The 24594-nt window shown below is 55.4% G+C and overlaps 2 protein-coding genes across 2 annotated transcripts in view; one reads left to right on the top strand and one right to left on the bottom strand.

Annotated features, from left to right (window-relative positions):
• Positions 1 to 1812, top strand: part of LOC128850139 (mitochondrial inner membrane protein OXA1L-like) — a 9981-nt gene extending 8169 nt beyond the window's left edge. The window contains exon 9 of the mRNA XM_054053116.1: positions 1774 to 1812. Within this exon, the coding sequence (XP_053909091.1) occupies positions 1774 to 1812 (39 nt within the window). The remainder of the gene's footprint in view (positions 1 to 1773) is intronic.
• A 9235-nt stretch (positions 1813 to 11047) lies between these two features.
• On the bottom strand, positions 11048 to 22914 carry LOC128850138 (protein-glutamine gamma-glutamyltransferase K-like). Its single transcript, XM_054053115.1, is given in 16 exon segments — positions 11048 to 11291; positions 11986 to 12122; positions 12744 to 12904; positions 13263 to 13541; positions 14619 to 14772; positions 14879 to 14967; positions 15359 to 15462; positions 15552 to 15690; positions 16421 to 16595; positions 17512 to 17619; positions 18156 to 18274; positions 19345 to 19623; positions 21017 to 21196; positions 22133 to 22286; positions 22288 to 22352; positions 22899 to 22914. Coding segments are annotated over 16 exon segments (2400 nt in total). The 3' UTR covers positions 11048 to 11050.
• Between the last annotated feature and the right edge of the window lie 1680 nt (positions 22915 to 24594).

Genomic DNA, 24594 nt, shown 5'->3' with positions numbered 1-24594 from the left:
AACCCCAAAAGAGGGGACGGATGCAACGAAGTGCAAGCAAGCGCTCGATCAGAAAAGTTGACATGGCCTGCAATGCCGCTGCAATAGACAACTGACCGGAAACTTCTTTGAAGAGTAGAATACTGGGGCCCTGTAAAGACATATGGCTGCAACTGGAAGGATGCAAGTGCAAGAAGCCCCGCTTAAAGGCCTAAAAACAGAGGATGCGTGGAAGAAGTCCCAAAATGGGGATTTAAGAAAATGGACCAATAATCATTGAGGATGCTGACATGTCCTGCAATGTCTATGCAATAGACGACCGACCAGAAATTTCCAAAACAAAAGACCAATCCAAGCTTTAAGATGGCAATGCAAGAAGAGCCATGCCCACTTGGCACCTTACGACGAACAGACATTCAAGACCCTAGAGATGATGCCCAAGGCACATACCACGTGCCTTAAGCACCAAGATGGCATCAAGGCCTGTGGAAAACTTCATACGTGGCAGACAGGCTACATAGACTAAACAACAACGCAGATACAGGCTGGAACTACCCTGTCTGGTGCATGCTAGCTCTGAGCTGAGAATTGAACCCCTCCCTATACCTGCACAAAGGTTACTCTTCCAGCACAGCCCTCTACCATATGCTAAATCCCCTCCCTGCCACTCTCAACATTCTGCCTTCTTCCCAACCCCAAACCACAGCCCCCTCGACTTAACTTTCAGAGGGCCAAAGACCTGAAGCCATCCCTGGCAGAAAAATCTCAAACCGCATCAGCTAAGTGGGACAACCCTGCACGGCTAGGTTCCTCTTGATTATCATCTGCAAGAAAACCAAACAGAAAACAGCACCGATAGTCAGCATCACACTGCTCAGTGCTAATACTTGTACTACACCCACAGCTAAATTGCCAAGACATTCTGCTCACCTGTTCTGTCCCGATTCAAACATCCAACGCTGCAGCCATCATCACGTGGGGCACCTAAGATAGGCAGACAAAAATTACTGTTGTGCTTCTGAGAGATCAGTCCCGTGCTCCTTCTCCCCACTACCCGGCTCGCCTCAACTGCTCTTCCCATTGCAAAGGTGGCCTGCACAGCGCCTGCAAAATCAAAGATAAATGCTCAATGGAGTTACTGTGTGCTACATTGATCTTAGACACCAATTTGGACAACCACCCCCTCACCTCTCAAACCATTTTTCAGCATGAAGCTCAACCCCTCTGAGGCTGTATGTGGCACCTGCAAAAGAAGAGAGGTACTTAAGATACTAACACAAAGCAGAGGCTTCCCCCAGCAATACCCATCTCCTGGTATGTTTCCTTGACCGCTCTCCTGCCCAGCATCCATCATCTCAGGCTGCCATGGTGAGGCTTGGTCTCCACCTGTAATATGCAGACAGCAAGGGATGCTTTTAAGATCACAAACTGAAAATGTAGATTAGCTATTTATATTGCCACCAGCCACAACTTCCCAATGACACCACAGCCGACTCACCTCCCTATGGCACTCCACCTGCAACTCCATCAGCCGCTTTTGGTACACAAGTTGTCCCTCTGCATCTGAAAAACACAATATCAAAGTAGTAACTCAGACATTCAGTGACACCTTAACGGTTCCAGACCTCTTACTTCCATTTAGCAATACCATGCCTACTGCACACTACAGCCAAGCACAACAAATCAACAACCAAACCCAAACATTACGTCCCAATCCCTTTGAATTTAAACTGTTCCGTTACCACTCCACTGCATTCTCCCGCACACTTTTGGTCATCCTCTCTGTGGCTGCAGAGCCAAGCAGAAACTGCTCTCCTCACCCGCTGCACCTAGGGCTACTGCTTCTGCAATGTATGGTATGCCCCTAAACTGAAAGGTTTAGGCACATCAGCATATTAACCGCAGAATCTTGCCCTTCTACCTCTACTCACTCTTACCACCTCCATGCATCGGGCAGAGCAGCTCCAGCCAGACACGAAACACAGAACAATACTGCACACAAGACCGATGTCATGAACCAGGGACAAAAGAACTCACTGTACGAAGAATGATTCCTGGATCAGACATGCCATTGGACAAGATGTACAGGACTACAAAGAAGAATCTATGGCAGCCCTGGAAAAGTGAAGGATCGTGGCTGATTACAAAGAGATACAGCCGCAACTGGGAGGATGAAGGAGCAAGAAGCCCCATTTAAAGGCCTAAAGATGCAGAGGATGCATGGAACAAGTCCCAGAACAGGGATCCAAGAAAATGCGTGACTAACGATCGTGGATGCTGACGCAGGCTGCAAGGCCGCAGCAAAAGAGACAACTGAACAGAAGCTTCCAAAACAAGACCGATCCACGCTTTAGGGTTGCGATGCAAGAGTAGCGGTGCCCAATCGAGACCGCATCGATGAGTACAAGCATTTGGGACCCTAGACATGGTACCCAAGGCATGTCCAGCATGCCTTGAGGGCAAAGAAGACATCAAGACCTGCAGAAAACTTAAGACATGCCACACAGACTACAGAACCTAGATGACAGACACAGGCAAGAAGCCCCATTGAAAGACCTAGAGGTGCGGAGGATGCACGGAACAAGTCCCAGAACAGGGGTCCAAGAAAACAGATGACTAACGAATGCGGATGCCGACACAGGCTGCAAGGCTGCAGCACAAGAGACATCTGACTGCAAACTTCCAAAACGCAAGACCGATCAACGCTTTAGGATTGCAATGCAAGAAGAGCAGTGCCCGATCGACACTGCATTGATGAGTACAAGCATTCAGAACCCTAGACATGGTGCCCAAGGCACGTCTGGAGTGCCTTGAGTGCAAAGAGGACATCAAGACCTGCAGAAAACTTAAGATGTGGCACACAGACTGCAGAAACTAGACGACAACAGACACAGGCTAGAACTGCCCTGCCCGTGCTAGTTTTGGGCTGAGAAGCGGGCCCCACTGCCTTTGCCTGCCCAAATGGGACTCTCTCTGCACAGCCCTCTCCCCTATGTTACCTTTAAAATCCCTCCCTGCCATCCCCAAACTTCTCCCCTCTTCCCAGATCCACCCCAGCCTTGGTCCCTCAACTTAACTTTCAGAAGGCCAAGAGTTATCCTCAGTAGAAAAAAAAAAAACGTCCAACAGCATCAGCTATGTGGGATGATCCTGCAGTCACCAGGTTCCTCTTTGCCATCTGCAAAAAAATGAAATGGAAGACAAACAGTGCCAACAGTTGGTATTGCACTCTTCAATGTCAGTGTCCTGTACGACAACTTGCTCTGCCTAACTGCCACATTGTTCACTCATTTGCTATTTGCCATTTCTAGTGTCAGATGCTGTGGCCGTTATTACCTGGGACAAGTAACTCCAGAGAATTACTGTCGTTCTTGTGAGAAGTCTGTCTTGTGCTTCTTCTCTGTACTACTCCGCTCATCTGAAATGCTCTTCCCGTTCCCAAGGTGGCTCACACAGCACCTGCAAAACCAAGGGTAAATACTTAACCGAGTTGCCAAATAATACTTCGCTCTTCGAGACATATCTAACTTCCTCCTCACCATCAGCCCCACAAGGATGACAATAAGCATGACAACCTCACTGGTGCCACAGAATTCCATGCAGTCTGCTTACCTCTCCTCTTCACCACTCCCATTGTAGGAACGCAGTAGCGGCGATACCCAGGACGACAGAAAGATGAGCCACAGGGATCCAGATGTTCGCAGATTACCCAACTTTAGTCACAGGAATGAACAAAAAAACTTGTAAAAATATTCTAATTGAAAACCAGTAAAGATGACAGACACATAAGACAAAAAACACAGGACACTCACCATGCAGCAATGGAGACAGGAATTACAGAGACCATCAGCCAATGGAAAAAACTCACAAGGGTGGGATTCGACTACTCAAAGACCTAAATTGGAAACTCAATGACCGTAAAAACCACAACTGATAACAAGGATGAGGTAACAACTACTGCAAATGATACTAGAGCAAACCTCACTGGTAAGTTAAGGAAAAATCCAAGACTCTGGTAGTAAGGGAGGCTTGCGTGCCCACAGACTAGATGAAAAAGAGTTGCTCTGCTTCTAACTGTCACAAGCGAAGATAACATCCATCCTCTTCCCTGACAAACACAAAGGAAAGTAGGGACAGAATTCTGCATTGCAGAAAAGCACTGAGTCCATACCTTTAAGTAGTGAGGTCTCTGACATTCAGATGGATGGAGACCGGATGCATCCAAAGAAGTCAGTGGGGGAACAAGGGAAGTAGAAGGCACAAGGAAGGAGAGATCTCAGAGCCCTAGAGATTACGTTTTGAGTGTAGTTGATGCTTTTCAAGATCAAACTCATCTGATGTTCAAACCAGATGATTGCTGCACAAAGGTCAAGATGATCCATACCTTGTGTCTCAACTTCATCGTATCACCTATCAGCTGCAGAGAGGGCAAACGTGGATGGCTCCTCACATATGACTGCCAAACTAAACTGAGAAAGATCGATGAACCCATCTCACTTCCCTTAACCGTCCCCCAAACCATTAAAGTACTTCTCCACTCCTGAATGGCCAAAGAAAGAACTCTGCTCCTTCCTAACAGCACCTACCCTCTTTTTGAGCCCTCTGACTCTTCACTGTTGCTGTTCCTTGGGAGCTGTGCTTCTGAGCCCTTCCCTGTGTTCTGCTGGCCACTCCTATCTTCTGCCAGCCCACGGATTCAAACTCTCACTCTAGCCTTGCAAACTGAAATCCAGATTATTATAACCTACAAGGTGCCCATTACAAACTGCAAAAGCTCTAGAGCCAAAGCATCATCCCACATGGAAAGAAGAACAGCAACAAGGTGTCCCATAACCAGAAATTCTAGGCAAATGCAAAGCCCACAGAATGAAATAAAAAGAAAGTAAACTATTGAAACATCTTGCCCCCTGCAACACACAATAAAAAATTACAGACCTTAAAAGAAAAAGCACTCACCTCTATAAACAAAACAAACATACTTACAGCTGTGTATGGTGCTTAGCCTACACTGGTCCCAAACTCTTATCTCGAACAGCAGCCTCTGCTTCTCTAAAAGAGACACACAAAAAAAAAAAAACCACAAAGAAAACCCCAAAAACCAACCAACCAAAAAATCTTACCAAAAAAGCTTAACCTACCCCAAAGCTGCAATGAGTTGAAAGAGTAGGAGAGCACTGATCTTAAGGAAGACCAGAAGCTGAATGACTCCCTAGTGGAAGGCCTGTTGCTTATATACCCCTGGGGCCTCCACACCCACCACCTGGGAATAGGGTGTGGCAAACCCCTCAAAGGCATAAATAGAGCCTGGGGAGCAGCTGTGTTTTATTAACTTAGCCTTACATTCACAACAAGAAAAGCACTGAATGCAAAAAAGGAACTTTACTGGAAATAAGAGTATTTGCTCTTTTACTTACTCTTTCACGTTTCCCCTCTCCCAGCTTCCCTGTACCTCTCTTCTTTTATTTTTCTCTTCTGTTTTCTCTCCCTTTTCAGTTTTCTGTCTCTGCCCTGTGGCCATAGTTCTTTTTTCCTTTTCCATCTTTGTCCTAATGTATAGCCTTCTCTTTTTCCCCACAATTTCACAGGCCTTATCCCTGGAGTACTTTCTTTTTCTGTGCCTGCAAGTGCCTTCCTTTCTCTCTTTCCATCCTTCTCTTTTTCTCCCTATCCCTTTGTATTCCTCAATATTGCTAATGTAGTTTTTTATTTCAATCTGTGTCTTGACAGTCCCTTTTCCTGCTCCTCTTTCTATTTCTGATGTCTTTTTGCTAATCACTGTGCTTTTTTATAATACTTTGTCTGCAGGGCTCCTAATTTCTCTCTTTTTCTTTAATACATTCCCTTGTGGTTCTCAAACAAGTCAGCTCTACTTTACGTATCCATGTGGCTTAATAAGATTCTTTTGCTGAAATTTTCTTCTAAGCTTCTACTCAGAAAAATATTGGTGAAAAAATCTGCTTTAGGGGATTCTGGAAGGCTCCTGGGGCTCTCTACAGAGATCCCGGGGATGCTGGGAGTCTCCTGGGGCTCTCTACAAGGCTCTTGGGATTACTGAGAAGCACCTGGTTCTCTCTACAGGACTCCATTGGATTCTGGGAGGCTCCTAGGTCTCTCTACAGGTATTCCGGGGATTCAGGGAGGCTCCTGGGGTCTCGAGAGGGCTCCCAGAATTACTGAGAATCTCCTGGGTCTCTCTACAGGGCTCCCGCAGATTTTGGGAAGCTCCTGGGGCTCTCTGCAGGGCTCCCGGGGATTCTGAGAGGCTCCCAGGGCTCTCTACAGGGCTCACGGGGATTCTGAACAGCTCCTGGGGCTCTCTACAGGGATCCAGGGGATTCTGGGAGGCTCCTGGGGCTCTCTACAGGGCACCATCAGATTCTGGGAGGCTCCTGGGTCTCTCTAAATGGCTCCCGGGGATACTGGGAGGCTCCTGGGGTTCTCTACTGGGCTCCGGGGGATTCTGGAAGGCTCCTGGATCTCCCTAGAGCGATCCCGGGGATTTTGTGACGCTCCTGGGGATCTCTAATGGCTTATCATTATATATATATATCTATATATATATATCTATATATCTTATATAGATATCTTATATATCTTATCTATATATATATATATATATATCTATATATCTATATATCTTATCATCCTCTAAATGGCTCCCGGGGATACTGGGAGTCTCCTGGGTCTGTCTACAGGGCTCCAGGAGATTCTGGGAGTCTTCCGGTGATCTCTACAGGGCTCCAGGGGATTCTGGGAGGCTCCTGGGGCTATCTACTGGGCTCCCAGGGACACTGAGAAGCTCCTGGGGCTCTCTACAGGAGTCCCGGTGATTCTGGGAAGCTCATGGTGCTCTCTACGTGGCTTCCGGGGATTCTGGGAAGCTCCTGAGGCTCTCTACATGGCTCCCAGGATCACTGAGAGGCTGTCTACAGGGCTCCCGGGGATTCTGGAGTATCCTAGGCCTCCCTACAGGGCTCCATTGGTTTTTGGGAGGCTCCTGGCGCTCTCTACAGGGCTCCCGGGGGGTCTGGGAGGCTCCTGAGGCTCTCTACAGGGTTCCAGGGGATTATAGGAGGCTCTCTACAGGGCTCCCGGAGATTCTGGGAGGCTCCTGGGGCTCTCTAGAGTGTTCTAGGGAATTCTGGGAGGTTTCTGGAGCTCTCTACAGGGATCCCGGGGATTCTAGGAGACTCCTGGGGCTCTCTACAGGGTTCCAGGGGATTCTGAGAGGCTCCTGGGGCTCCCTAAAGGGCTCCCGGGAATTCTGGGAGGCTCTTGGGTCTCTCTACAGGGTGCCAGAGCGTGGTGGGAGGCTCCTGGGGCTCTCTGCAGGGCTCCCGCGGATTCTGGAAAGCTCCTGGGGCTCTCTAAAGGGCTCCCGGGAATTCTAGGAGGGCCCTGAGGCACTCTAGAGGGCTCCCGGGGATTCTGGGATACTCCTGGGGCTCTCGACAGGGCTCCCGGGGATTCTGGGAGGCTCCTGGGGCTCTCCACAGGGCTCCATCGGATTCTGGGAGTCTCCCGGGTCTCTCTACAGGGCTCCCGGGTATTCTGGGAGCCTCCTGGGGCTCTCCACAGGGCTCCATCGGATTCTGGGAGGCTCCCGGGGCTGTCTACAGGTATCCCGGGTATTCTGGGAGCCTCCTGGGTCTCTCTACAGGGCCCCAGGGGATTCTGAGAGGCTCCTGGGGCTCTCTATAGGGCTCCCGGGGATTCTGGGAGGCTCCTGGGGCTCTCTACAGGGCCCCAGGGGATTCTGGGAGGCTCCTGGGGCTCTCTACAGGGCCCCAGGGGATTCTGGGAGCCTCCTGGGGCTCTCTACTGGGCTCCCGGGGATTCTGGGTGGCTCCTGGAGCTCCCTAGAGGGCTTCGGGGATTTTTGAAGGCTCCTGGGGATCTCTACAGTTCTCCCGGGAATACTGGGAAACTCCCGGGGCTGTCTACAGGGATCCAGGGGATTCTGGGAGCCTCCTGGTGCTCTCTACAGGGATCCAGGGTATTCTCGGAGGCTCCTGGGGCTCTCTACAGGGCTCCCAGGGTATTCTCGGAGGCTCCTGGAGCTCTCTACAGGGCTCCCCGGGATTCTGGGAGGCTCCTGGGGCTCTCTACAGGGCTCCAGGGGATTCTGGGAGGCTCCTGGGGATCTCTATAGGGATCCAGGGGATTCTGGGAGCCTCCTGGGGCTCTCTACGGGGCTCCCGGGGATTCTGGGAGGCTCCTGGGGCTGTCTTCATGTATCTCAGACAATCTGGGAGACTCCTGGGTCTCTCTACAGGGCCCCAGGGGATTCTGGGAGGGTCCTCGGGCTCTCTTTAAGTGCCCCAGGGGATTCTGGGAGGCTCCTGGGGCTCTCTACAGGGACCCAGGTTATTCTGGGAGGCTCCTGGGGCTCTCTACAGGGCACCAGGGGATTCTGGGAGGCTGCCAGGACTGTCTACAGGGATCCAGGGGATTCTGGGAGCCTCCTGGTGCTCTCTACTGGGCTCCCGGGGATTCTGGGTGGCTCCTGGGGCTCTCTACAGGGTCCCAGGGGATTCTGGGAGGCTCCTTGGGCTCTCTACTTGGCCCCAGGGGATTCTGGTAGGCTCCTGGGGCTCTCTACAGGGCTCCCGGGGATTCTGGGAGGAACCTGGGGCTCTCTACAGGGCTCCCGGGGATTCTGGGAGGCTCCTGGGGCTCTCTACAGGGATCCAAGGGATTCTGGAAGCCTCCTGGGGCTCTCGACAGGGCCCCAGGTTATTCTGGGAGGCTCCTGGGGCTCTCTACAGGGCACCATCGGATTCTGGGAGTCTCCTGGGTCTCTCTACAGTGATCCAGGGGATTCTAGGAGCCTCCTGGTACTCTCTACAGTGCCCCAGGGTATTCTTGGAGCCTCCTGGTGCTCTCTACAAGGCCCCAGGGAATTCTGGGAGGCTCCTGGGCCTCTCTACAGGGCCCCAGGGGATTCTGGGAGCCTCCTGGGGCTCTCTACAGGGATCCAGGGTATTCTGGGAGCCTCCTGGGGCTCTCTACAGGGCTCCCGGGAATACTGGGATGCTCCCGGGGCTGTCTACAGGTATCCCGGAGAAGCTGGGAGACTCCTGGGTCTCTCTACAAAGCCCCAGGCTATTCTGGGAGGCTCCTGGGGATTTCTACAGGGCTCCCGGGGACTCTGGGAGCCTCCTGGGGATTTCTACGGGGCTCCCGGGGACTCTGGGAGCCTCCTGGGGCTCTCTACAGGGCCCCAGGGGATTCTGGGAGGCTCCTTGAGCTCTCTACTTGGCCCCAGGGGATTCTGGTAGGCTCCTGAGGCTCTCTACAGTGCCCCAGGGCATTCTGGGAGCCTCTTGGGGCTCTTTACAGGGCTCCCGGGGACTCTGGGAGCTCCCTGGGGCTTTCTACAGGGGTCCCAGTGACTCTGGGAGCCTCCTGGGTCTCTCTACAGTGCCCCAGGCTATGCTGGGAGGCTCCTGGGGATTTCTACAGGGCTCCCGGGGACTCTGGGAGCCTCCTGGGAATTTCTACAGGGCTCCCGGGGACTCTGGGAGCCTTTTGGGGCTCTCTACGGGGCTCCCGGGGACTCTGGGAGCCTCCTGGGTTTCTCTGCGGGCCTCCCGGAGACTCTGGGAGCCTCCTGGGGCTCTCTACAGTGCCCCAGGGCATTCTGGGAGCCTCCTGGGGCTCTCTACGGGGCTCCCGGGGACTCTGGGAGCCTTTTGGGGCTCTCTACGGGGCTCCCGGGGACTCTGGGAGCCTCCTGGGGCTCTCTACGGGGCTCCCGGGGACTCTGGGAGCCTCCTGGGGCTCTGTACTGTGCCCCAGGGCATTCTGGGAGCCTCCTGGGGCACTCTACAGTGCCCCAGGGCATTTTTGGAGTCTCCTGGGGCTCTCTACAGGGCTCCCGGGACTCTGGGAGCCTCCTGGGGATTTCTACAGGGCTCCCGGGGACTCTGGGAGCCTCCTGGGGCTCTCTACGGGGCTCCCGCGGTCTCTGGGAGCCTCCTGGGGCTCTCTACAATGCCCCAGGGTATTCTGGGAGGCTCCTGGGGATTTCTACAGGGCTCCGGGGGACTCTGGGAGCCTCCTGGGGCTCTCTACGGGGCTCCCGGGGACTCTGGGAGCCTCCTGGGGCTCTCTACAGTGCCCCAGGGCATTCTGGGAGCCTCCTGGGGCGCTCTACAGGGCTCCCGGGGACTCTGGGAGCCTCCTGGGGCTCTCTACAGTGCCCCAGGGCATTCTGGGAGCCTCCTGGGGCTCTCTACATTGCCCCAGGGTATTCTGGGAGCCTCCTGGGGCTCTCTACAGTGCCCGTGGGGATTCTGGGAGGCTCTAGAGCCCCATGGGACAACTTGAAGTTCTTCCAGGACCCATCTGGGACCTCCAGGACCCCTCTGGCACAGCTCTGGAGACCCTCAGGACCCTTCTAAAGGGTTAACGGTTCTCCAGGGGCTTTAGGGGGGTCCTGGAAGGCCTTAAAGGGGTCCCAGGGGGGGCTCTTGAGGTGCCCACTGTCCCCCCCAGTGCTCCCAGTTCCCCCAGTAACAACATGAGACGCTGGTCCCAGCATGGCTTTTATTAATGGGGGGGAGGGGGAGTGAACCAGTGCTCCCAGTCACCCTCCCAGTGCTCCCAGTAGACCCCCAAATGTGATCACGCTGCCCCCCGTTACCCTCCCAGTGCTCCCAGTCTCTCTCCCAGTGCCCCCAGTCTCTCCTCCCAGTGCCCCCAGTCCTCCTCCCAGTGCCCCCAGTCCTCCTCCCAGTGCCCCCAGTCCTCCTCCCAGTGCCCCCAGTCTCTCTCCCAGTGCCCCCAGTCCTCCTCCCAGTGCCCCCAGTCCTCCTCCCAGTGCCTCCAGTCCTCCTCCCAGTGCCTCCAGTCCTCCTCCCAGTGCTCCCAGTCCTCCTCCCAGTGCCCCCAGTCTCTCTCCCAGTGCCCCAGTCCTCCTCCCAGTGCCCCCAGTCCCTTCCAGCTGCCCCAAATGCTCCTCCCAGTGCCTCCAGTCCCCCTCCCAGTGCTCCCAGTGCCTCCATTACCTTTCCCAGTCCCCCCCAATCCCCCTCCCAGTGCTCCCAGTCCCCCCCAGTTGCCCCCATCACCCCCCGGTGCTGCCGGCATTGGTGGCCCCGCGGCGCCTCCCCCTCCTGCGGCCTCGGGAGGTGGCGCCGCCGTCGTTCCCAGTGCTCCCAGTTGGAGCGGGCGCTACGTCCAGTTGGAGGGCGCCGTGAAGGGTCGCCAGTCGAGGACTTTCCAGAGCGGCCGCCAAGCGTCGGAGACCGGGACGGAGAGGAACCACCGGCTGACGAAGCCGAACCGTCTGCCCCGGTCCCACCGGCCTGGGGGACACTGGGGGTCACCGAGGGGCCATCGGGGGTCACGTGACGTCATATGGGGTCAGGGGGGTCAATGGGGGTCAGTGGGGGGCATGGAGGACCATCAAGGATCACAGAGGTCCACAGGGGTCATATACGGTCAGCAGGGAGTCACGTGACGTCATATGGAGTCAGGGGGGTCAATGGGAGTCATGGGGGTCAGTGGGGGGCATGGAGGACCATGGGATTATGGAGAACCATGGAGGACCATCAAGGGTCACAGAGAACATCAAGAGTCATGGAGGTCCGCAGGGGTCATATAGGGTCAGCAGGGGGGTCACATGACGTCATATGGAGTCGGGGGGGGTCAATGGGAGTCATGGGGGTCAGTGGGGGGCATGGAGGACTATGGGATCACAGAGGACCATGGAGGACCATCAAGGGTCACAGAGGACATCAAGAGTCATGGAGGTCCGCAGGGGTCATATAGGGTCACCAGGGGGGTCACGTGACGTCATATGGAGTCAGGGGGGTCAATGGGAGTCATGAGGGTCAGCGGGGGTCATGGAGGACCATGGGATTATGGAGAACCATGGAGGACCATCAAGGGTCACAGAGGACCAAGGGGGTCACGGAGGTTCATAGGGGTCATGGGAAGCCCTCCTGGGTCACCGGTGTGTCCCACCCCCACCCCTGGTGCCCCCCACCACGTCCTCACCCGATCTGGATGGGTTTGGGGCAGGAGATGCCGGCGCCCTCCATGCGCAGAGTGGCTCCGCTCAACGTGTCCGGCAGAGGGTTCTGGAAAACCACCTGCACCGGTGTCTCCTGACCCACCACGGCCGCTGCCAACAGCTGCACGAGAGGAGACCCTTGTGGTGGGACCTCCCCTCAGGCCTGACCTGGAGATCCCCACAGACCACACCAAGTCCCACCCGAGAGGATCCAAATGTCCTGGAGGACCTGGAGGGTCCTGGAGAGCCCAGGTCTATCCTGGAGAACTCAAGGGTCCTGGAGAACCCAGATCTATCCTGGAGAATCGAAGGGTCCCGGAGAACCCAGACCCATTCTGGAGGTCCTGGAGGACCCTCAACCCATTCTTGATGACCCATTCCGGAGGAACCCAAGGCTCCTGCAGGTCCCAGATCCATCCCGGAGGAACCCAGACCACCAAGGTCCCATCCTAGAGGTCAACCCCATCCCCGATGACCCCAGCTCCATCCTGGAGAATCCAAATGTCCTGGAGGACCCCAATCCTAAAAGATCCAAGTGTGTCCTGGAGGACTCAAGTCCTATCCTGGAAGCTCCCAGACCCGTCTTGGAGGATCCAAGGGTCTCCCGGTGGTCCTGAAGGAACCCAGACCTATCTTTGAGGACCGCAGACCCATCTCCAAGTGCTCCGGAGAACCCAAGACCCATCCTTGATGAACACAGCCCCATCTTGGAGGACACGGAGATCCCCAGGAGGTCCCTCACCGTCAGGGTGAGCTCAGGCGAGTGCAGTCGGACCCGCAACTCCTTGGCCACCACTTGTCCCGTCTCCTCCACAGCGCCGGCAGCCGTCAGCTTCAGGGCGTCCTGGTCGCCCACGTGGGGGCCGTACTCAGAGTACGGCACCGCCATGGTCACTGTCTCCTCTGGAGAAGACACAGTGGCATCAGGGACACCCGGATCCCAGGATCTTGACGGGATCCCACGGTTCTTGGCCACTAATGTCCACCTGGAGAACCCTGGTGGCCACCAATCCCTCGGCAAAGGGAAGAACGTGAGAGCAATGGGGGTTCTGGGAAGGGGTCCCCACATCTGGAGGGGGTTCCGTGGACCTCAGGACCTCCCAGATCTGGGGTGGGATCCGGATATCTCGACCGGATCCATGGCTCTTGGCCACCAATCTCCACCTCTGGGCAACCTGGTGGCCACGAATCCCTCGGCGAGAGGAGGAATGAGGTGGAAGCAAACATCTCGGGGTGGGGTTGTGGAGGTCCTGGGCCTCACCTTGCCCTGGTGGCACCACGCGGCGGTGTTGCTCCTGGCGGAAGGCGGCACCAGCGACGCCGGTGTAGCGGACGGCGCAGAGCGAGAGGCGGAGGAGAAGAGTCCGTGGCTCCAAGCCCTCGTTCTTGGCCACCACCCGCAGCTCCAACTCAGCGCCGGCCACCGTAGGACCCGTCCCCAGCGTCACCGATACCTCTCCCGTGGATGGTGACCCCCGGTTGCGGGGCCGGGAGCCGTGGGATGTGGCGGTGGAGACGGCGCGACGTTCCTCCTCCGAGCCTGGGGGCAATAAGGGGTCAATGGGCCAAGGATTGGGGTCAATGGGTCTTTAGGGCCAAGGCTTGAGGTCAACGGGTCAATGGGATGGGGTCAATGGGCCAAGGGTTGGGGTCAATGGGTCTTGAGGGCCAAGGCTTGAGGTCAACGGGTCAATGGGATGGGGTCAATGGGCCAAGGGTTGGGGTCAATGGGTCTTGAGAACCAAGAGTTGAGGTCAATGGGTCAAAGGTTGAGGTCAATGGCTCAATGGGTTGAGGCCAACGGGTCAAGGGTTGAGGTCGATGGGTCAGGGCTGGTGTCCATGTCTTGGGGTCCACAGTCAAGGGTTGGTGTCCACGGCCAAGGTCCAGGGGTCAAGGCTGGGGTTGATGGATCAAGGGCTGCAGTTCATGGGTCAACGTTGGGGCCGATGGGTCAACATTGGGGGTCAATGGGTCAACACTGGGGTCAATGAGTCAACATTGGGGTCAATGGGTCAACGTTGGGGGTCAATGGGTCAACATTGGGGTCAATGGGTCAACGTTGGGGGTCAATGGGTCAACGTTGGGGTCGATGGATCAACGTTGTGGCCCATGGGTCAATGTTGGGGGTCAATGGGTCAACGTTGTGGTCGATGGATCAACGTTGTGGCCCATGGGTCAATGTTGGGGGTCAATGGGTCAACGTTGTGGCCAATGGGTCAACGTTGGGCGTCAATGGGTCAACATTGGAGCCAATGGGTCAACGTTGTGGCCAATGGGTCAACATTGGGGTCGATGGGTCAACATTGGGGTCGATGGATCAACGTTGGGGGTCAATGGGTCAACGTTGGGCGTCAATGAGTCAACATTGGGGTCAATGGGTCAACGTTGGGGGTCAATGGGTCAACGTTGGGGGTCAATGGGTCAACGTTGGGCGTCAATGAGTCAACATTGGGGGTCAATGAGTCAACATTGGGGGTCAATGGGTCAACATTGGGGTCAATGAGTCAACGTTGGGCGTCAATGGGTCAACGTTGGGGGTCAATGGGTCAACGTTGGGGTTGAGAGGCCAAGGGGTGGTGCCCACGGTTCGGGGGGTGGTGGGGTGGGGTCGTACCCTCGGGGTGTTTGTATTGGTGGGTGACGTCCACACGGGCGCCCGACCCCGCGCCCAAAGTGCTGATGCGGCGCCCGATGGCCCCTTCCTCCACGTGCACCACGGCGAAGGCCCCGCTGGGCTGCCGCTGCCAGTAGACCTTGTCGCTGTTCACCTGTGGCCACGCCCCCCCTCATTAACATCGATTAATCCCTTATTTGCATAAATCACCCTTCATTTGCATAGAACGACGCCCCCTCCACCCCCTCGTTAGTGCCCACCTCGGCGAAGACGAAGGGGGTGTCGTACTTGAGGAAGACTTCGCCATTCTTCACCGCCGTCACCGAGCAAGGGCCGCAGCAGAACAGACCTACAGGACCAGTATAGACCAGTAGGAACCAGTACAGACCAGTACAGGCCAGTAGGAACCAGTACAGACCAGTAGGATCTATTGTGAGACCATCACATGGACCATCGCTGAGTGTCCACGGTGTCTCTCCCCTCTTTCTTTGGCCACCAACCTCCCCCTCCTCCCATTATAGACCAGTACAGACCAGTAGGAACCAGTACAAGCCAGTATAGGCCAGTAGGAACCAGTACCAACCAGTACAGGCCAGTAGGAACCAGTACAGACCAGTAGGATCTATTGTGAGACCATCACATGGACCATCGCTGAGTGCCCACAGCGGCTCCTCCCTCTCCGACCACCCTTCCCTCAACATTCCCAACATCTCCCAGTATAAACCAGTATAAACCAGTACCGCTGCTGGTCTCCTGGGGGGTGGCGTCCACCACCTGCCACCCATCGTAGCCATCGGGGAGGTCCGGGCGCTTCATCCAACAGTCATTCCAGACATGGAAGTTCCTATTTCAGGGTGGGGACAGACAGAAACTCCAGTATAAACCAGTCCAAACCAGCCGAGCAGACCAGTAGAAACCAGTATAAACCAGTACCAGACGGAGTCGGTGTTGAGGCGCTCCAGGGGCCGCATGTTCTCGTCGAAGTAGATGTCGGTGGTGAGGGAGACGTCGGTGTCGTGCGCGGAGTTGTAGTTGGTGACGGTGCGGGTGGGGAGGCCCAGGCAGCGCAGCACTGTGGGCACCAGTATAAACCAGTATGAACCAGTAAGAACCAGTACGGACCGCTACAGGTCACTATCAAAGCGTCTTTCTCTCTCTCTCAGGGTTGACTCAGCTCTCCGGGAGGGGCTCCTCTCTGCCTCCCAGTGACCCCCGGGGGACCCCTTCCCAGTACAACCCAGGCCAGTATAAACCAGTGTAAACCAGTACAGACCAGTATAAACCAGTATAGACCAGTATAAACCAGTTCAAGCCATCATCAAAGCCTGGTCTTTCAGAGTTGACTCTCCATGAAGGGCTCCCCTCTGCCTCCCAGTGACGCCTTCCCAGTACAAACCAGTCTGTCACTAGGCTAGGCCAGTATAAACCAGTCCAGGCCAGTATAAACCAGCCTAATCCAGTATAAACTCGTAGAGACCAGTATAAACCAGTCCAGACCAGTATGAATTAGTGCAAGCCATTATCTTTCAGGGTTGACTCCTTTCAACGTGAGGGGCTCCTTGCTGCCTCCCAGTGACCCCTTCCCAGTCTAAACCAGTTTGTCACTAAGCCAGGCCGGTATACACCAGTCCAGACCAGTAAGAAACCAGTATAAACCAATATGGACTCTCTCCTCTTCCACCCACCTTCCCACCCTCAATGGTGACTCCATTGACCTCCCAACGGCTCCTGGAGGTGCTGAGACCCTCCTCAATGGACACCAGGGCTGGGACCGGTCCAAACCAGTAGAAACCAGTACAAACCAGTAGTCATGACGCCGGCAAAGACCCAGCACTGTCCGTAGCGCACGGGGGCGCCCGAGGCGTGGTAGGAGCGCAGGATGTCGACGGAACCGGCCCAGGCCGAGGGGTTGGTGCCTTGGCCGTACTCGCCCGTCCAGTTGCCCACCAGGACCCCATTGTCATCCAAGGAGTTCACCTGAGACCCCCCCAAAACCCCAGAGTTTCACCCCAAAAAGGCAGACGGGGCCACCAGGAGCCAACGGTGGCCACCAGGAGATCATGGAGGCCACCAGGAGCCAATGGTGGCCACCAGGAGCCAACAGAGCTCTGGTGGACCCCCAAAACCCAACGTTTCACACCCAAAAGTCGTCAAAACCCAACATTTCACCCCTAAAACCCAATGTTTCACACCTAAAAGTCATCAAAACCCAACGGTTCACCCCAAAACCCAAGAGTTCATGTCCCAAACTCATCAAAATCCAACGTTTCACATCTAAAAGTCATCAAAATCCAAGGTTTCACCCCTAAAACCCCAACATTTTACACCTAAAAGTCATCAAAATCCAACCTTTCACCCCAAAACCCAACATTTCAAACCCAAACTCATCAAAATCCAACATTTCACACCTAAAAGTCGTCAAAACCCAACATTTCACCCCAAAACCCCAACATTTCATGTCCCAAACTCATCAAAATCCAACGTTTCACACTTAAAACTCATCAAAACCCAACATTTCACCCCTAAACCCCAACATTTTACACCTAAAAGTCATCAAAACCCAACCTTTCACTCCTAAAACCCAATGTTTCACACCTAAAAGTCATCAAACCCCAACGTTTCACCCCAAAACCCAATGTTTCACCCCTAAAAGTCATCAAAATCCAACCTTTCACCCCAAAAACCCAACGTTTCACACCTAAAAGTCATCAAAACCCAACATTTCACCCCAAAACCCAACACTTCATGCCCCAAACTCATCAAAACCCAACGTTTCACCCCAAAAACCCAACGTTTCACACCTAAAAGTCATCAAAACCCAACGGTTCGCCCCAAAACCCCAACATTTCACCCCAAAACTCATCAAAACCCAACGGTTCACCCCAAAACCCACCATGGCGGAGATGACGCGGGACACCATCACGGGGTCTCCTCGGGCGCTGTGGGGCATCCCTCGGCGGTCCAGGATGTAGAGGCAGGCGTCCAGCACCCCCGGGTCAAACTGGGAGGACCCCCAAGATCCCCCCCAAAACTCAACTTTTCACCCCAAAACCTCCACTTTTCACTCCAAACCTCCCCAAATTCCACCAAACTCCACCATTTTGGGGGGTTTCTCCTCTTGATGCTTTTGGGGAACCACCACGCACTCGGGGATCTCCTTTGTCTTTGGCATCAATTCAGCCAGTTTTGGGGTTCCACCTCCCATTTTTGGGGTCCCACCTCCCATATTTGGCCCAAACCCTCTCATTTCGGGGTCCAACCTCCACATTTTGGGGTCCAACCTCCCATTTTGAGGTCCTACCTCCCATTTGTTGGTCCAATCACCCCTTTTTAAGGTCCCACCTCCCATTTTTGGGGTCCCACCTCCCATATTTGGGGTCCCACCTCCCATTTTTGGCCCCAAACCTCTACATTTTGGGGTCCAACCTCCCCATTTCTCACCCAAATTCTTGGGGTCCCACCACGTTTGGGGCCAATTCAACCCTTTTCGGGCCCGATCCACCCATTTTTTTGGGGTGCTCCTGGGTTTTGAGGTACCTGCCCGTAGTTCCAGGCGCGCTCGGAGATTTGGTTCTCGGTGCCGTAGAAGATGCGTCCACTCTCGTTAAGGACATACTCGTTAAGGTCACTCGTCTCCTCCATGTAGACCTGGTCATCTGCAGGGGGACACAATGAGGTGGACCCCAAAAATTCATCTTGAGAACCTCCAAAACCTTCAGAATCTCACCCTGAGAAGACCCAAAATGACCTCAATTCACCCCGAGAAGACCCAAAATGACCTCAATTCACCCCAAACCTTCAGAACCTCACCCCGAGAAGACCCAAAATGACCTCAATTCACCCCGAGAAGACCCAAAATGACCTCAATTCACCCCAAACCTTCAGAACCTCACCCCGAGAAGACCCAAAATGACCTCAATTCACCCCAAGAAGCTCCAAAAAGACCTCAATTCACTCCAAACCTTCAGAACCTCACCCCGAGAAGACCCAAAATGACCTCAATTCACCCCGAGAAGCCCCAAAATGACCTCAATTCACCCTGAGAAGACCCAAAATGACCTCAATTCACCCCAAACCTTCAGAACTTCACCCCGAGGAGCCCCAAAATGACCTCAATTCACCCCGAGAAGCCCCAAAATGACCTCAATTCACCCCAAGAAGCCCCAAAATGACCTCAATTCACCCCGAGGAGCCCCAAAATGACCTCAATTCACCCCAAGAAGCCCCAAAATGACCTCAATTCACCCCAAACCTTCAGAACCTCACCCCGAGGAGCCCCCAAACAACCTCAATTCACCCCAAGAAGCCCCAAAATGACCTCAATTCACCCCAAACCTTCAGAACCTCACCCCGAGGAGCCCCAAAATGACCTCAATTCACCCCAAACCTTCAGAACCTCACCCCGAGGAGCCCCAAAATGACCTCAATTCACCCCGAGAAGACCCAAAATGACCTCAATTCACCCCAAACCTTCAGAACCTCACCCCGAGGAGCCCCCAAACGACCTCAATTCACCCCGAGAAGACCCAAAATGACCTCAATTCACCCCAAACCTTCAGAACCTCACCCCGAGGAGCCCCAAAACCACATAAATTGACCCAAATCGCCCAAATCGTGAGGTTTGGGCTCCATAACGTGAGGGTTTGGCCCCAAAACGTTGGGGTTTGACCCCAAAAGGAGGTGTTTTGGCCCCAAAAGGAGGTGTTTTGGCCCCAAAGTGTCTCACCGGGGCACCACGGGTTGAAGAGGAGGTAGAAATCGTTGGCGTCGTCAAAGGGGGCGGCGAAGGATCCGGCGCGGGTTCGGCTCTTGAGGCTGAGGTGGTAACGTCCGATGGGGGCGTCAGGAGGTGCGGCCAGAGCGAGGCTGAGGGCGTGGCCACCCGGAAGCCCCGCCCCTTCCTCAGGCTCCACCCCTTCCTCGCGTTCCGCCGTCCAACCGGTGGCCGAGGTCTCTCCCAAGGGGATGAGGACGTGGGTGCCTTTGGCCACCTGCGGGTTGGGGCCTGGAGAAAGGGTGGTGGGGACATCATCAGCCAACGCTGTGAGGTCACCGACCCCTCCGTGTGACGTCATCGAGTGGGTCACGTGGCGGCCTGGCCACCACGGAGGTCATCGAGTGCATGGGCGTCATCGAAACGGTTGACGTCACCATCACCATCGACGTCATTGAAGCACTACAGTCGTCATGGAAGCCCTTGAGGTCATGGAACCCCTTGAGATCATGGAACCCGTGGAGATCATGGGACCCATTGAGGTCATGGGACCCATTGAGGTCATGGGACCCATTGAGATCATGGAACCCATTGAGGTCATGGAACCCATTGAGATCATGGAACCCATTGAGGTCATGGAACCCACTGAGGTCATGGGACCCATTGAGGTCATGGGACCCATTGAGGTCATGGGACCCATTGAGATCATGGAACCCATTGAGGTCATGGGACCCATTGAGGTCATGGGACCCATTGAGATCATGGAACCCACTGAGGTCATGGAACCCATTGAGATCATGGAACCCATTGAGGTCATGGAACCCACTGAGGTCATGGAACCCATTGAGATCATGGAACCCATTGAGGTCATGGAACCCATTGAGGTCATGGAACCCATTGAGGTCATGGGACCCGTGGAGATCATGGGACCCCTTGAGGTCATGGAACCCATTGAGATCATGGGACCCATTGAGATCATGGAACCCATTGAGATCATGGGACCCATTGAGATCATGGAACCCATTGAGATCATGGAACCCATTGAGGTCATGGAACCCACTGAGATCATGGAACCCGTGGACATCATGGAACCCCTTGAGGTCATGGGACCCGTGGAGATCATGGGACCCCTTGAGGTCATGGAACCCATTGAGATCATGGGACCCATTGAGATCATGGAACCCATTGAGATCATGGAACCCACTGAGGACATGGGACCCACTGAGATCATGGAACCCATTGGCCTCATGGAACCCATTGAGGTCATGGAACCCATTGGCCTCATGGAACCCATTGAGGTCATGGAACCCATTGACCTCATAGGACCTATTGACCTCATGGGACCTATTGACCTCATGGGACCCATTGAAGCCATTAAGGTCATGGAACCCATTGAGATCATCACCGTTGACGTCATTGAACGCATTGATGTCATCGTCCCCATTGAAATCATAGCCCCCAGGCCCTAATTAGTGCCCCCAGCCCCTAATTAGCATCTCCAACCTTAATTAATGCCCTCCAGCCCCGATTTTCACCCCTCCAGCCCCTAATTAGTGGTCCCCCAGCTCCCAATTAGCGCCTCCAACCCTAATCAATGCCCTCCAGCCCCGATTCTTCCCCCCCACCCCCGACCCGGCCCCTAATTAGCTCCCCGCCTGCTAATTAGCGCTAATTAGCGCCTCACCGAGGGTGAGCTCGACACAGAGCTCGTCGTCGTCGGGGTCGAAGGGCCGAGGGAGGAGGACGCGGAGCCCGAAGCGTTGTCCGCGGCGCAGGACGGGGCGAGAGGCGTCGAATTCTGCCGTGTGGTGAGCGTCGCGGTCCGACCTCGAGGCCACCACCAAGCCCCGAGGCACCAGGAGACCTGCGAGGAGGAGAAGAAGGCCTTTATCCCACCCGGAATGAGCCAAATCCTCCTGAATTCAACCCAAAGGCCAACCTTGGCTTGAAAGGACCCCAAAATGAGGTGGTTTGGACCCAAAAGGAGAAGGTTTGGACCCAAAAGGAGAAGGTTTGGACCCAAAAGGAGAAGGTTTGGACCAAAAGGAGAAGGTCTGTACCCAAACGGAGAAGGTTTGGACCCAAAAAGAGAAGGTTTGAACCCAAAAGGAGAAGGTTTGAACCCAAAAGGAGAAGGTTTGGACCCAAAAGGAGAAGGTTTGAACCCAAAAGGAGAAGGTTTGGACCCAAAAGGAGAAGGTTTGGACCAAAAGGAGAAGGTTTGGACCCAAACGGAGAAGGTTTGGACCCAAAAGAAGAAGGTTTGGACCCAAAAGGAGAAGGTTTGGACCCAAAAGGAGAAGGTTTGAACCCAAAAGGAGAAGATTTGGACTCAGAAGGAGAAGATTTTTCACCCCAAATCCCCCTTTTTCCCCCCAAATCCCCCCTTTTCCCCCCCAAATCCCCCCTTTTTTCCCCCCAAATCCCCCTTTTTCCCCCCAAATCCCCCCTTTTCCCCCCCAAATCCCCCCTTTTCCCCCCCAAATCCCCCCTTTTCCCCCCCAAATCCACCCTTTCCCCCCCAAATCCCCCTTTTTTCCCCCCAAATCCTCCCTTTTCCCCCCCAAATCCCCCCTTTTTCCCCCCCAAATCCCCCCTTTTTCCCCCCAAATCCCCCCTTTTCCCCCCAAATCCCCCCTTTAACCCCCAAATCCCCCCTTTTCCCCCCAAATCCCCCCTTTTTCCCCCCCAAATCCCCCCTTTTCCCCCCCAAATCCCCCCTTTTTCCCCCCCAAATCCCCCCTTTTCCCCCCAAATCCCCCTTTTTCCCCCCAAATCCCCCCTTTAACCCCGTACGGACCGGGCCGGGGGGGCTGTGGGGGGCGTCTCCCCGGGATTTCTCCGGGCGGAGGGTCCCAATCGCGCTTGCGACGTCGGCAGCAGCCGCAGCAGCCGCCGAGGCGGCGCCAGAACCCGCGTGGCGGCGGTCGTGGGGCGCGAGAGGACCTCTCTGTCCGCGGGCGGAGGCTCGCGCCCGCCCAGCGCCCCGCGTCCAGGCGTGGGTCGGCCTCCGGCATGGCCTGCGGGGACCAGGGACACCAGTATGTACCAGTACGGACCAGTACGGGGCGCTGGGAGGCGGTAGGAAGCGGTACGGGGCCGCCACGGCCTTCAGGAACCGCGCGGTGATGCCTTCAGAGCGTTCCCAGTATGACCAGTATGGACTGGTAGAGGTCGTTCTACGTCAATACTGGGTTCTAAAGACCAGTATGGACCAGTAGATACCATTCAAGACCAGTATGGACCCCTAGACACCAGTATAGACCAGTAAGAGAGAGAAGGAACCAGTAGGAACCACCAAAACCTGTCGGAATGGCCCATTAGTTCCTTCACAGCCTTCCCAGTATGGACCAGTAGAGATTGTTAGAGACCAGTATGGACCAGTAGACATCATTGAAGACCAGTAGGAACCCATAGACACCAGTACAGACCAGTAAGAAGAAAAGAAAACCAGTAGGAACCACCATGAACCCACCAAGACCTTCTAGAAGGGCTCATTTATCCCTTCCCAGTATGACCAGTAAGACCAGTATGGGCAGCAGAGCTCGTTAAAGACCAGTACAGACCCATAAAGACCAGCATGGACCAGTAAGAGAGACAGGAGACCAGTAGGAACCAGCATAAACCAGTAACCCCTCCCAGTATGGCTCACTAACCCCTCCCAGCCTCCCAGTAAGGCCCAGTAACCCCCCCAGTCCTTCCCAGTAAGGTCCAGTAACCCCTCCCAGCCCCCCAGTACGGCCCAGTAACCCCTCCCAGCCTCCCAGTATGGCCCAGTAACCCTTTCCAGGCTCCCAGTATAGCCCAGTAACCCCCCCAGTACTTCCCAGTATGGCCCAGTAACCCCTCCCAGCCTCCCAGTGTGGCCCAGTAACTCCCAGTACGGCCCAGTAACTCCTCCCAGGCTCCCAGTATGGCCCAGTCTTCCTCTTGCTTCCTCCAGTAACCCCCCCAGTCCCTCCCAGTATAGCCCAGTAACCCCTCCCAGCCCCCCAGTACAGCCCAGTAACTCCCAGTACAGCCCAGTAACCCCTCCCAGCCTCCCAGTGCAGCCCAGTAACCCCTCCCAGCCTCCCAGTATGGCCCAGTCTTCCTCTTGCTTCTTCCAGTAACCCCCCAGTCCCTCCCAGTATAGCCCAGTAACCTCCCAGTCCCTCCCAGTCTAGCCAAGTAACCCCCCGGTATGGCCCAGTAACCCCTCCCAGCACCCCCAGTACGGCCCAGTAACCCCTCCCAGCCTCCCAGTACAACCCAGTCCCTCCCAGTATAGCCCAGTAACCCCACCCAGGTTCCCAGTACAGCCCAGCAACCCCTTCCAGGCTCCCAGTATGGCCCAGTAACCCCTCCCAGGCTCCCAGTATGGCCCAGTCTTCCTCTTGCTTCCTCCAGTAACCCCCCCAGTCCCTCCCAGTATAGCCCAGTAACCCCCCAGTATGGCCCAGTAACCCCTCCCAGGCTCCCAGTCCGGCCCAGTCCCCTCCCAGTCCTTCCCATTCTGCCTCCGTAGCCTCTCCCAGTCCGTCCCAGTGACGCGCCCGCGGCGCCCAGGCCTGCCCGAGCAGCTCCCAGTCTGACCAGTTCCCCCAGTCTGCCCAGTTCCCCCCCCCCCGCCAGAGCTCCCACCGCTCCCCGGAGCCCTCCCAGTACCCCCAGTGCTCCCAGTAACTCCAGTTACCCCCTGCCCAGTTCTCTCGGGAACCACAGTGTTCCCAGTTGGCCCCTCCCAGTGCTCCCAGTACCGCCAGTTATGCCCTCCCAGTAACCCCTCCCAGTGCTCCCAGTAACCCCAGTTCCCCCCTCCTTACCTTCCTACTCCTTCCCAGTTTGCCCAGTAACCCCCTCCCAGTGCTCCCAGTAACCTCAGTTCCCCCCTCCTTACCTTCCCACTCCTTCCAGTTTGCCCAGTAACCCCTCCCAGTGCTCCCAGTAACCCCAGTTCCCCCCTCCTTACCTTCCTACTGCTCCCAGTTTGCCCAGTAACCCCCTCCCAGTGCTCCCAGTAACCCCAGTTCCCCCCTCCTTACCTTCCCACTCCTTCCAGTTTGCCCAGTAACCCCTCCCAGTGCTCCCAGTAACCCCAGTTCCCCCTCCTTACCTTCCCACTCTTTCCAGTTTGCCCAGTAACCCCCTCCCAGTGCTCCCAGTAACCTCAGTTCCCCCCTCCTTACCTTCCCACTCCTTCCAGTTTGCCCAGTAACCCCCTCCCAGTGCTCCCAGTAACCCCAGTTCCCCCCTCCTTACTCTCCCAGTGCTCCCAGTTTG

The sequence above is a fragment of the Cuculus canorus genome, chromosome 39 (assembly GCF_017976375.1).
Source record: "Cuculus canorus isolate bCucCan1 chromosome 39, bCucCan1.pri, whole genome shotgun sequence".
Classification (NCBI taxonomy): domain Eukaryota; kingdom Metazoa; phylum Chordata; class Aves; order Cuculiformes; family Cuculidae; genus Cuculus; species Cuculus canorus.
The sequence above is the reverse complement of the archived record's forward strand: the minus strand, read 5'-3'. Positions and strand labels throughout refer to the sequence as shown.